Source organism: Sorex araneus, chromosome 2, assembly GCF_027595985.1.
Source record: "Sorex araneus isolate mSorAra2 chromosome 2, mSorAra2.pri, whole genome shotgun sequence".
NCBI lineage: Eukaryota > Metazoa > Chordata > Mammalia > Eulipotyphla > Soricidae > Sorex > Sorex araneus.
This window is the reverse complement of record NC_073303.1, coordinates 221,108,063-221,122,653: the sequence shown is the minus strand read 5'-3', so window position 1 is coordinate 221,122,653 and position 14,591 is coordinate 221,108,063. Positions and strand designations below refer to the sequence as shown.

At 35.3% G+C, this 14,591-nt stretch overlaps 1 protein-coding gene across 1 annotated transcript; it reads left to right on the top strand.

The window, feature by feature from the left end:
• Nucleotides 1-12,794: 12,794 nt before the first annotated feature.
• On the top strand, nt 12,795-13,943 carry LOC101558473 (olfactory receptor 6C2-like). The gene is made up of 2 exons (XM_055124570.1): nt 12,795-13,710; nt 13,888-13,943. Exons 1-2 carry the CDS (start codon nt 12,795-12,797, stop codon nt 13,941-13,943), a joined length of 972 nt encoding a protein of 323 aa, XP_054980545.1.
• Nucleotides 13,944-14,591: the final 648 nt, after the last annotated feature.

The following is a 14,591-nucleotide window of genomic DNA, read 5'->3' as shown; positions in this document are numbered from 1 at the left end:
GTCGCATGTTCCAAGGAACAGTTCTTCTTCAGTGTAGAAAATGGCGTGATGTGATTGATGCCTTCTTGTTTCAGTCAGACCAATGATGTCACACTTGATCTGCACTTGCACCATCAGGTCCTCGATGGATGCTTCTGATGCCAGCATACGTGCATTGAAAGTAAAGATGGTCATTTTAGTCTTTCTTCGTTTTGGCAGTCTAGTTCATCCCTGAGACTTTATCAGCCTCTCCTTGCTCATCCTTCTTAACGCTGCTGTATTGGGGGATCTTTTGGTGTCAGGCAAATGAGGCCCATTATTGTTACTGTTGTCGGCATATTGAATATGCCACATGTAGCTTGCCAGTCTCTGCCATGTTGGCGGGGTACTCTCTGTAGCTTGCCAGGCTCCCCAACAGTGATGGAGGCTTTTAGGGAGGCCTCTAATCACCCTTACTGCTGTTTCCATGGTTCAGATCATATTTGAAGCCCACCAAGTATGGTGCGAAAATTATGAAAAATGGGTATTAAGTGTCCTATGCTGTGCTGCGCATGAAAGCGTCCTGGAGCGTGGTGGGGGGGGTAGTAGAAGTAGTGGAGGTCTGCTGGTGAGGAATTTATCTGGCTCTGGTAGGGTGCATCATCTGGGTTTGATCCCTGGGGCAAGGCGCCAGAGATTTTAGGAGTTTCCCTGTCCCATTGAGCCTGGAGCACAAGGTCACAAAGTTCTGCTTTACCTGGTTCTGTGGCTTCACTCATTCGTGAGGTTCGTCCGTGCAGTTCAGAAAGTGTCTAGAGCATGGCAGTGGCTGGGTAGTGGATAGTGGAGGTCTGATTTTGTTGGGGTCTCAGTAGCCGGCCTGAGACTTTGACTAAACCCCCTGCCCTTGAAAGCAAGAATCGGCCCTGTTTACAGGGGCCCAGGGGCTCTGCATTCCATACACTCCAGCATTCCACACACAGGCACTCTGGTTAAGGAGACAAGGGGATGAGGGGTGTGACAGTTAACATTTACCTGAGCTAGTTAACATGGTCCTGAGATTGGGGAATACAAATCATTAACTGGCATCTGTACTGAGCTCCAAGGGGTAAATGTGATACATGCGTGGAATGCCCCCCACCCTAGATTGTGTGCATAAAATCCCCTGTGTAAGAATCAATAAACGGAGTCTGCTTGACCACCAGGCTTCCCCGCTCTGCTTGGTGACCTTCTCGGTCGGCTTCTTTCTCGGCAGTAGGAATCTCACGGTGAGCAGACGACCAGGGCAGAGGCTTCTCCCCCTTCCCACTCCCGCTCCCATAGGGAGTAAGTCCGGTGACTTAGGGGCTAATACTCCAGTGTGCCAGGGTTGACTGGCCAGGACCCCGACAGTATTTATCTGGCTCCGGTAAGGTGGGTCATCCCAGATGACCCAATATAAATACTATAATTGAAAAAGCTTTTCCATTAGTTTCTAGTTTTTTTAATTCTTTTTTAATTCTTTGTGATTTCTTTAATTCCTTCCTGAAGAATGTTTGTAGAGCTATAAACTTTCCCTCTTAACATTGCTTTTGCCATTTCCCTTAAGTTCTGGCAACTAGGGTCTTCATTCTCATTTGTTTCCAGGAATCTTCTGATTTCCTCTCAAAAACCACAGGTCTTTTAGATGTTAACTCTTAAATTTGCAGGTGTTTGATTTGAATTTCTGTTTCTGTGTCTGATTCACCTCTATTTTTAGTGCCTTATGATCTGAAAAGATTTTTGATGCAATTTCTGTCCACTTAATTTTATGGAGGCATGTTCTGTGGCCCACTATGTCGTCTATCTTGGAGAATGTTCCAACACACTTGAAAAAAATGTGTATATCCAGGATATACAAGACACTGGCAGAACTTGACAAGAAAAAAATCCTCCAACCCATCAAAAATGGGGAGAAGAAATGAACGGAAACTTCCTCAAAAAAAAAATACAAATAACAAACAGAGCCTAAAAAAATGCTTTACAATGCTAATTATCAGGTTGCTGCAAATCATGACAACAGTGAGATATCTTCTTACCTACAGACACTGGGACACATCAAAAAGAACAAGAGCAACCAATGCTAGAGCAGAGGTGGAAGAAAGGGGCTGTCATTAATTACTGTGGGAAAGACAGCTGGCCTAGTCTTTCTGGAAAACAATATAGGTATTCCTCAAAAAATTAGAAATTTAGTTTCCATATGACCAAGAACACCACTTCTGGAAATATGTCCAGGGGATGCTAAAGAGCACTGTAAAAATGACATCTGCATTTGTATGTGTATTACAACACTGTTCACAATAGCCAGAATCTAGAAACAACCAAGTCCCCAAGAACAGATGACTGGTTAAAGACACTTTGCAATAAATGCTCAATGGAAAACTATGAAGCAGTTAGAAAAGATGAAGTTATGAAATTTTCTTTTAAGTGGATGGGCATAGAGAGTATCACCCTAAGTGAAATGAGTCTGAAAGACTCATGTTAACACATAGAATGACTGCACTCATTTGTGAAACAAGAAATAACATAATATGAGAGTAACATCGAAGGACAACTGAGACAGGGGCTAGGAAGATTGTTCCATAGGTGGAAGTTGGCATCATGGTGGAAGTTGGCTCCACGGTGAAAGAAAGCATTTGGGCAAGAAAAGGGACCACTAAGTCAATGATGGTAGAAGGAATCACTCAGGATGGAGATGTGTGCTTCAAATAGACAAAGGAATAAAAATGATGGCCTCTCAGCATCTGAATTGTAAACCATAATGCCACAAATTAGAGACCATGTAAAAAAGGAAGGTTCCTGCCACAGAGGCAGGTTGTGGGATGGATGGAGGTGGTAGTAGGGATACTGGGAACATTGGTGGTAGAAAATGCACACTGCTGGAGGGATGGGTGTTCAATCATTGTATGGCTGAAACTCAATCATGAAAAGGTTTGTAACTATCTCACAGTATCACAATAAAAAACATTTAAAAGAAGTGATACAAGGATAGTGTTTGAGGGCCTTAGGGAATTTTTTTGTTTGAAGTTTTCAGTAAGTTTGTATTTCAAAATCATCAGAAGTTGTTCAAAACAAATTACAGAAACCATGTCTAAAGCACAATAAAAACCAGGCATGATGCCTGTCGAGTTGGTGCCATATTAAGGAGTATGCCACAGATCCTAACTGAATCTCAGGCACCACAAGATTCACAGAGTATTTCCAATTGGAATCCAAGAAGCTCTTAAGGACCAGGGGATGCTACATAATCCTTGATACCACAGAGTTCTAACAGGACTGCATCCTCAGGTTTTTGCATTGAATTACTGGCCCTTGTATTTAATCTAGTCCCTGATAACTGAGTTTTACCCAATCACAGTACATATAAACAATGCTTAACCCAAAAAAGAAAAAAAATATATAGAGACATTTTATTAACTCTTCCCTAAGACTTGTGCAATATTCTCAATATGTAACGATTGAATTGCTCTAGATAATTGCATCCCTTTTATTAGAGTGTAGACTACACTACACAGACAGTTGTTTTCTTCTAGATTTTGTTTTGTTTTGAGTCACAATTGACTGTTCTCAGGGCATCATCTTGGCTCTAAGTTAAGTAGTCACTCCTGATGGGGTCTTGAAAACGACATGTGGTATCCAGGATAAAACTGATCTGTTGTGTACAACATAACTATCTGACCCATCATACTATCTCTCAGACATGAAAATTTTTATTCTAATATAACACTATATATATACATATATATAGTTCATTTTAGAGTTTTACCTAATGTTGCATAGTGCTCTATTTCAGGGTTTACTCCTGGTAAGACTCACATGACCCACAAGCGGTGCTGGTGATTAAGCCCAGGTCAACCACAAAAAATGCAGTCTCTTTGCCTGCTCTACTATCTCTACCACACCATCAAATATATATTTATTAACAAGAAAATTGGTAATTCTGTCTTCCTGATCACATAGGCTAGCACTCATATCTAAGCATTTATTATACTAAAATTGAATTATATTCAGTTTACACATTGGTATTTGTGTTTAAAAGATTCCAACAGAATTATGGCTTTCCTTCTGTCAACAGCTAAATTCTTGGTATCTAGGAAACTTATTGTTCTGTTAGTTTAATTAATGTGAAGTTGGGTCACAAAGGGCCATTTAGTTATCCACAGAGGGACTTGCATACCATAAGTGACTGGCAATATAACATTTATCTTTAATCTTTAAAAAGCCGTCTTTGGACTAGAGTGACAGTACAGCAGGTCAGGTGAAGACCATGTATGTGCCCCACCTGATTAGTATATCCAGCCAAGCCTGGGCAGGACTGATCTCTGAGCACAGAACTAGGAGTAAACCCTGAGAACTGCCAGCTGTGTCCTCCCACTTCTGTCCTTTCCCACCCATCCCAACACACACACACACACACACACACACACACACACTCATACTCACGAGCATACGTTTTATCTTTGCTTAGAGTTATCAGATTGTATCAATTTCTGTATCTTTTAAAAATCCTCTTAAACTTGCCAGACTTTTAAAGAAACATTCTATTTCAGTATTGAGGTATCAGAAATTATTTCTAAGATTGAAAGTGAAATTGGCTCTTCAAGATGATTGTTTGTGGCAGGCAGTATTAACTGAAAATTATGAGAGCTCTTTAATTTAAAAATAGTGTAGTAACATGGAGGGGCACTTATGAATATATTGGAATTATCAGGACACGTGCTTTGCAAAAAACCATATTAATTCCACCTTAGGGTAAGTATAGTTGTATTTCATGATATCAGTTCATCTGTATTTAATATCCTTATTCTTCGATATGAGTAAAATAACTGGCTATATTTTTAAAAATGGTAATAAAAGTCAGATATCTCCAGAAAATATAATGTTTGCTGTTATTTTGTTCTAATCTATTGGAATATAAACTGAGAAGTATCCATAGGTATATTAATTGCATGCATTATTAAAGTTGAGACATTTATTGTTAATTTTTTCTTTGTTAGCAACATTAATATGTTCAAAAATATTTCTCAAACATATTTTCAAGTGAATCCAAGTCAGAGTAACATGAGATTAATTTCTTAACTAAAAATGACCTGTTTCATGATGTAACTTTCAACAATTTATATAACTATATTACTTTTACATCTCATTAGAATCCAAAATAAATACATTATTATAATTAGGATTTACTATATTAATTAAAGGTAAAAATTAACAGAAGCCCACTAACAGGAAAATATATAACTAATTTACATTATCAAATCCATTATTCCTGATTGTCAACAGAGATAAGAGATGTTCAGTCTAGGATATGACTTTGTGTTCCAATTACACTCTTAAGGACCTGAGAGATTAATAATTTCCTCATTTGTTTCAGAACATTCAATTCCAGGAAACCTGAAGATTTTGAGATTACCAGATAGTTATTCTTCTATTGAGATGAAACAAGTGCTCCTATCATTAATGCTTACTTGTGAATTATAGATTTGCTCTTATGGATAAAATATATTGACTATCATCTGTTATTCAACTGATGAGGAACAAAAGGAATAATTTAGGCAATTATTGGACACACATTTGGAAATCTTGTTGATGTAATCTAGAGTCAATATCCAGAAACTATAGTAGAGTTAGCTAATAATAGTCTTAGAGTTAAATATATTTTTTATCTTAGCATGGATAAATATATACTTGATATTCTGTTGACTATTAGAAATATCTTCCCTTGTCATTTACTATATAATAATGCTTAGAAGAAATCAGAAACCTAATACCTCATGGTAAAAATTGAACAGCCTTTGTCCATAGTTACTTAACTACCAACACGGGACATTTATAGTCACAAAAATTCACCTACTATGTAAATAATACAGGAAATGGAACATGCAGTCACATGGACTTTTGTTTGATTTGCATATGTAGTAGCATAAATTTCTGGTAGCAAATTGAAAGTAATGAGGGTGAGAAGTATAATATCAGAGAAAATAATTACAAGTCAAAGTCAAAGAGATTTTTTTACTACCTTTATTCCAAGACATTCTGTGTGTATTGTTGTAATCAATTCTCTTAAATTAGAAAAACCAGCTGTTACTGACAGGTAAAACTGATGAAAGAGCCAATTACAGAAGCTGCAGAAAATAAATTCATTGTACCTTTTTTAATAATGCAATTGTGATATTGGACATCATTTCTAATTAACGTTAAACTAGGGTTCTAATTGCAATCTATTTCATAAGAAAATCAATCCAAATTTATTTCTTGGTGTTCTTGAAAGGAATTTTTAAAAGTGAACACTCTTGGTCTATAGGGAATTTATCAAATTCATCTTTAATATTTCCAGAGATACTTAATGTGTCATTGGAAATAAACAGCACTGTAGCACTGTTGTCCGTTGTTCTTCGATTTGCTCAAGCAGGCACCAGTAACATCTCCATTGTGAGAATTGTTACTGTTTGTGGTATATTGAATACGCCATGGGTAGGCTGCCAGGCTCTGCGGTGCAGGCAGGATACTCTCGGGAATAAATTTACTGCTGGAAAAATTGTCAAGCATAAAATTTAACAACATTGTTTGAAATTCTAGAGCTATAGTAAAATCACCAATATAATATTGGGAAAAAGTATCCCAGTTGACACCTGATATAAAGGTATCAACAGGAACCAATATGGTTCTAGGAATCACATTTCAGAAATTATTTACATTGGGAGTTTTCTAATCCTATACTGTGCTTCATTGCATCTGTGCATGAGTAAAATCATCTGCTTATCTTTTAAGTTTTTTCATTCAGCTCACTTTGCATGGCCATCCTCCAATTCTATCCAAGTGACAGCAATCTGCAGACAGTTTTGTCACAGCAGGAAAATATTCCGTTGTGTATTTTTACCACATTTTGTTTACCGAATGGTACTCATGTATGTTGAGTAGTGTTGTTTCCTGATGTTGGCTACTGGAAATATTGGTTCAATAAATGATATATTTCTTTTCAGATTAATGTCTTTGTGTTCTTGGGATAGATTCCCTGGAGTGGAACAGCTGTCTGTTGGTAATGTTCTGACAGGTCTCCAAACTGTTTTCCAGTGTGTAGTACAGAACAGTCGCACTAACAACGATTAAGAATTTTTTTTACAACACATCCCACACATGCTTAGTATTTCTGTTTCTTGTAATATATACCAATTTTTTCTGGATTTTGGTGATATCTCTTTTTATTTGCATTTCCCTGACAGTCAGTTATATGAGGAACATTTTTCTTTGTCCATTGATCATGTTTTGAGGGAATGTGTTTATCCACTTTCCATTGTGAGTTTTTGGTTTTTGTTGAGCTTTGAAAGTACTTTATGTGTCTTAGAAAAAAGCCTTTTGTCTGTTGAATGGTAGGAAAAGAGTTCCTCTGAGTCAGCAGGATGTCTTCTTAATGAGGTCTCTATTTCTTGTACAGTGCAGAAAATATTTTGTTTCCTATACTCCCATTTATTTCTACTGTTATTTACTTTGTCGATGGCATTGCATCATTAAAGACTCCTCTGAGAGTCAAAATGTTGGCGAGTGTGCTTAGCTTTCCTACATTTATTTTAAATATAGAGATTTGTTGTATACTTACGTAAATCAAGTGCTTTATTCCATCTTGGTATGACATTTGTAAAACATAAGATGGAGGTCTAAATTCATTGATTTACCTATGGCTAACAAAATTTCCTAGCACAATTTGGCGAAGAGTCTCTCTTTGCTGCACTTCATACATGAATTAACTATAAATCAACTGTTTCTACATTTGAGTGTTTACATCAGGGATTTCTATTCATTTCATTGATTTTGAGAGTCTGTCTTTGTACTAGCATCAGGAGTCTTTGATTACACAGATTTTCAGTTAAAAATGAAGTCTGAACATTTAACAATTCCCACACCCTTTTTTTTCAGAATTATTTTGACTATTCTATTAGTTTTATAATTTCAGTTGAATTTTAGATATGTTTTTCTATGGCATTAAAATATGCCATAAAAATTTTAATGCAGATCATGTTGCATCTGTCAATTACTTGGAGAAGATGGTCATTTGAATGATCTTGATATTCCCACTCTATAGCAGGGGGTGTGCTTCCATTTTCATTGGTCATCTGTTTCCTTCAGAAGTGAATTTTAATTTTCACTAGGTAGGTTTTTACTTTCCTAATTATATGGATTCCTAGATATTTGAGGGTGTTTTATTTGTTTTGCATGACAGAGAAGATTTGGATCCAACTTCTTAGATCCAAAATGGTAAAGAAGTTTATCACCATTCAGAAATGACATGAGGGGCTGAAGCCATAGTACAGCAGATGGGACAATTGTCTTGCATGTGGCCAACCTTGGTTTGATACCCTTGGCATCCCATAAGGTCTCCCAATTATGTTGGCAGTGAATTCTGAGAGCAAAGCCAGAAATAACCCCTGAACACCCAAAACCAATATAAACAAAGATAGTATATTATTTATATAGAAATAATATACTTAAATTTCATTTAAAAAAACTCATAGAAATTGTTGTGAAAGAGAAAGAAATTTTAAAACGTATTTCATTAATTGTTATTGACTACCTTCAACAATGTTTTACTTTGCTGCTTTTGAAATATAGGAAACAGTTTTGTATATGCAAAACTTTGTTACATTTAAACTCATTTTTTGTATTTATTGAATTTTCCATATATCTTTATAAATTACATTCAGAAATATACTTTACTTATATACAATCATATGTTATTTTACATTATATATGAAAAGAACTTTGGAATTATAATTTTGCTCTTCTTTTAATAATTCTTAATTAATGTTTAATATTGTAAATCTTTTTTTAGTACACTGTACCCTGAAACTTCGTATACTGCCTTACATTATTGTGATTTAAAATAATCTTATGTTATTTTATATTCCTTTCTGTAGTGTTTGAAGTTGCCTTTCCCCTATCTGCTGAAACTTCTTTTTATGCTTAGATTAATCCTAGCCATTCTCACAGGTGTGAGCTTATATTTTATTACTTTTGGTTTGTTTTTAGCTTTTAAGTAATCATAATGGGCCAAAGTTTAAGTTTCTGATAGATACCTTTATGTCTCCTTTGTCTATTCACTTATTTCCCCCTATACTGATAGTCTATTTCTTGTTTAGTTTTGTAAATTTCTTACTTATCCTTAAAACAAGCCTATTTTCAAAAGCACATTATTGGAATATTTTCTCCCATTCAGTAGATTGTCAAAAAGTTTTTCCGTAATACAAGAGAATTTGATTATACACTTATTGTTAGTGTTTGCTTATTACAGCAATGCTAATCTAATTATTGTAAAGTATGTCATTTTATTTAGTACAATATAAATAAAAATGTTTTCCAAATAAGTAAGTTGGGCCGGAGCGATAGCACAGCGGGTAGGGCGTTTGCCTTGCACGCGGCCGACCCGGGTTCGATCCCCGGCATCCCATATGGTCCCCCAAGCACCGCCAGGAGTAATTCCTGAGTGCAAAGCCAGGAGTAACCCCTGAGCATCGCTGGGTGTGACCCAAAAAGCAAAAAAAAAAAAAAAAAAAAAAAACAAATAAGTAAGTTGCCTTACTGTTCTGTAAAATAAAAGATATACTGCATGTCGATATATTAATTTTTCATGTTGCTATTTTACTTATTTTTCTTTTAAATAAAGTTATTATTTATCAGAATTATATAGGTGCATATTTCAATTTCTAATTGCATTTAAAATTTAGAATTAATGAAAAGCATTGATATGGTAAGTTATATTGATAATATAGTGAGATAATACCATCTGCTATTACATAGAGTATATAATTATGTTAATTAATTTTTTTTTGCTTTTGGGTCACACCCACGATACACAAGGGTGACTCCATTGCTCCAGCCCCATAATTCCAATGACTTATTAAAAGAAAACTAAATATGTTTTATCCACAGCAAGAGAGTGAATCAATAAAAAGTGAGCATAATATACATATACATAATATATCGCCTTCAGTTATATAAAACTTACATATATAATTTAAGAGGTGAGTCAATCATACAACAGTTTGTACTGATCTTTAACATTACTCAGGCATCTTATTTTAGCAGCTTTACAGCAAATAAAAATCATTTATTAAATAAATGTCTTATTTATTTAATAAGTGAAATATAGGCTGGAATTAATGTATCTGCATTACAAGAGTACAAATACTTAGTTTGTGTTTTGATAATATAATGTATCACATCACATCCACCACCAAGTTACTAATACCTCTCTTCTGAAGTATGAAGTTAGTCTATGGCCATACCACCCAAAACTTGCCCAATATTGTTTGTAGTATGAGATTATTTGAGCATAATTTATGATTTTCTATTCTCTAATGTGTTATTAACTAGATTGTGCTGCCTGTTTGGAAAACTGCTCCAGTTTCCCAAGGAATACAAAAGAAATTAACTCTCCTGTTTTCAAGTGACTGTAAACCCTGCCAATTTTCTTCTTACAATCTGAGGTAGGGATTATTTCAATATGCAATTTAAACTATTTTAAAGTGAAACTCTTCACATTTCAGGTAAGTTAATTTGTATTTCTATAGAAATTATTTTATTTATTTAGTGAGGGAGAAAATCTCATGGTCTGGGACTAGCTTTGGGGACAAAAGCATTAGAATACAGGTTATAATGATTAATGACATTTTCTGAGCAACAAAAACAGAACAAATTTTAGTACAACTCCAAGTAAAAGTTCTCTTTCCAAGTTTTCAATAAGATTCTGGTAGTCATATTAAAGATATAAATATGGAAGTTAGAGATAACAAAGCAGCACTATTGCTTTGTCTCTATCAGGAATGTAGAGCAACAGATATTGATTTTTTCATTTTAGCATACTAAGAAATGCATGAAACAGGAAATATTAGTGGTGTAAATGAAGCAGTATTTAATAATATACCAGTAGAATTTAAATAAATGTAAAGTTTCTGAGCCCACATTTCATTAGTTAGAACGACCATGAATTAGACACCAAATTGAACTCCTGTGTGTAGTGAATGAAAATAAATAGGGAGAAGAAAATTTAGAAACAAAAATAAAACAAAAGACTGAAAATAAAAAATTAAATAAATGAGCATACGATGCAAGCAAAAAATATAAACTATCATGAAATATGGTGGAAAATGTCAAATTTAAGGGAAAGCTAAAATAAAGTGCCTAACTTCATTTTAATGATAAAGATAGCAACTACTAAACACAACAATAGGACACTCCCCTAGCAACAGTCTAGGAATCCAGGACTCAGCATGACTTGTGGGGCTGATGGTTTAAATTAAAACCAAGGGGTCTCACTTTAAATATTATTTTGCTACTTTGGTTTTTCTAGAAGCTATGTCATAGACAGTGGAGGACTAATCTGGAAATTAGAAAAAAGGAAACTGGGTTTTTAAAATTGAAATTAGAACATCTGTAAATCCCTAGGGTAAATTAAAGAGAAGACTGAATATGCTTTACTTTGACAAAAATAAAATGAACAGTGAGCATATATATTCAGTTGTCCACATAGTGTTTTATCCTGCACATTATCATAAATTCTATACACTCTATTTTGTATATAAGAAATTAAATGTTGGGTTAGTGAAAATAAAACACAGCATGATCATAAAAGTTACCTACAGAAAATATCTAAGGAGATGTTTATGGTATATAAAGGTATGGTATGTATAGCTTCCTTGTAGTAGAAAATACATTTTTATTTTGTGTGATATGCGTCAATAAATATCTTTTATTGAACACTGTCAGTTTATGAGTAATCTACAAAACTTTCTTGAGGTAAAACATTATAATTCAGCTGATAACCATGGGAAAGGCCTGTAGAACCGCATGTGGCAGAATGGAGCAACAATAAGTTGGCTATGGGAAAGGCAGAATCTTACCTTCTAGAAAATCTCTCCAAATTCTGAGAGTAATTATTGATAAGATATACGAATGTAAACAAATACACAAAATTATTACATCATTACCATCCAATATATGTCTTCATTGAATTTTAATTAAAAATTTTTGAAAGTTAAAGTTTTAAATCCATTGAATGTCATAAGACTATCCCAAACTACATAAAGCTCAAAAATAGGGGCTGGAGTGATAGCACAGTGGATAGGGGGTTTGCCTTCATGTGGCCAATGCAAATTCGATTCCAAGTTTCCCATATGGTCCCCAGAGCACCGCCAGGAGTAATTCCTGAGTGCATGAACCAGGAGTAACCCCTGTGCATGGCCAGGTGTGACCAAAAAAAAAAAAAAGTCGAAAAAAAACTCCCTCAAAAATAGTCAAGTCAAAGAATTACACATTAATTGACATTTCTAACAAAAATCCTGGGTTGGAGCTATAGCACAGTGGGTAGGGCATTTGCCTGCCTGGGACAGATAGGCTTTGATTCCTCCGCCCCTATTGGAGAGCCTGGCAAAATACCAAAACTATCTCGCCTGCACGGCAGAGCCTGGCAAGCTCCCCATGGCATATTCGATATGCCAAAAACAGGAACAAAAAGTCTCACAATGGAGATGTTACTGGTGCCCACTCAAGCAAATCAATGAGCTATGGGATGACAGTGATACAGTGACAGTGAACAAAAATCCAAGTAAAAGTACCGTTCTTTTCTTTATCCTACTCTTATCTCTTCTCATTTTACACATAGATCAATATATAGGACTCAATGAGAAATCACACACCATTAACCACATTTATCCTGGTGGGATTGACAGATGACCCACAAATGCAGATTAAAAGAAATGTTGTTTCTTTACCATTCATTCATCTCTCCATTTTACTCATAGATCAAGAGAACTCAGAAGCTAGTAATGCAAAATCACACAGCGATAACTACATTCATCCTCATGGGATTGACAGATGACCCACAACTGCAGATTCTACTTTTCGTATTTCTACTTATCACCTACATGTTGAGTGCTGTTGGAAACCTAACCATCATTATCCTCACCTTTGTGGATGCCCACCTTAAAACTGCCATGTACTATTTTCTGCAAAACTTTTCCTTCTTAGAAATCTCATTCACATCTGCCTGTATCCCGAGATTCTTGTACAGTATAGCAACAGGAGATAGAACCATTACCTATAATGCTTGTATATCTCAGTTATTTTTCACAGACCTATTTGCTATAGTAGAATTTTTCCTTCTGGCAACTATGTCCTATGATCGTTATGTAGCCATCTGCAAACCCCTTCATTACATGACTATCATGAATCCCCTGGTCTGCAAAAAACTAATTTCTGGCTGTTGGATAATTACACTGTTGCTCATAATACCACCACTGGGCTATGGACTGACACTGGAATTCTGTGATTCTGAAATAGACCACTTTGTCTGTGATGCCAATCCCCTCCTCAAGATCTGCTGTTTCGATACAGAATTCATAGAGAAGATGCTTCTTTTCTGCTCTTCATTTATCCTACTAGTGACTCTAATGTTTGTGGTTTGGTCCTATGGAAGTATCATTCGCACGATTCTTGGGTTTCCCTCTGCTCAGCAGAAGAAAAAGGCATTTTCCACCTGTTCCTCCCACATGATAGTGGTTTCCATCACTTATGGCAGCTGTATCTTCATCTATATCAAACCTTCTGCTAAAGATGAAATGACTAGTAATAAGGGAGTATCAGTATTAGCTACTTCCATCTCTCCCATGTTAAACCCATTCATTTATACTCTGAGAAACAAACAGGTGAAAAATGCCTTGAATGACTTTCTAAAACATATACTATTCTTGGGGCCACAACGATTTCACAGGGGTTAAGGAATTTTCCTTGCATGTAGCTGATCAGGGTTGTCCCAGGAGCACAGCTGAGGGTGATAGCTGAAAAACAAATCAAGCAGTAAGCTTTGGGCACCTCCTAGGGTGCCTCCTTAAAAATAAGCAAAAAACACACAGAAAATATACTGCTCTCAAGCAATTCAGAGCATAGTAGCTAAACATGCATTTTGTCCCTTATAATGTGTCTATATTTCATATTAATGCTGATCAAGTCACTCTTCTCCATATAGACTAGCTTCTCTGCTTAAATGAAAAAACATCTAAATTCAAATTATTTTATGAATCAATAATAATCTTCCCATATATTAATAGGCAGTATGTCTACATTAATGATTTTATGTCTAGTCCATATCTATTTTCATACCTATGTATATGCATAGATAGTAAATAAAAAGTAACTAACAAAAGTTTATAATTACATAAAAATGAAGATATTTAAGTATCTAAAATTATTTAGAAATAATCTATTATTTCTGTAATCTCTATCAAAAATATTTGCTTTAGGAAAGTTTTATTAACATGGCGTGAACTAAGTACGTTTTTCAGATAAAGTTTGTGTCAACAAGCTCTCTAAGCAGAAATAATTACTGATTTAGTGTTTTTTTTTTGTCGCGGTTATTGGTGTAATGTGGTCAATGACTTTATCTCATATCCCCATTTATAGCTCTTGTTGGTTTTTGTTATTTAATTTAATTTTTTTTGTTTCGTCACACCCAGCGATGCACAGAATTACTCCTGACTTTGCACTCAGGAAACTCCTGGCGGTGCTCAGGGGACCATTTAGGGTGCTGGGAATCAAACTTCGGTTGGCCACATGCAAAGCATTTG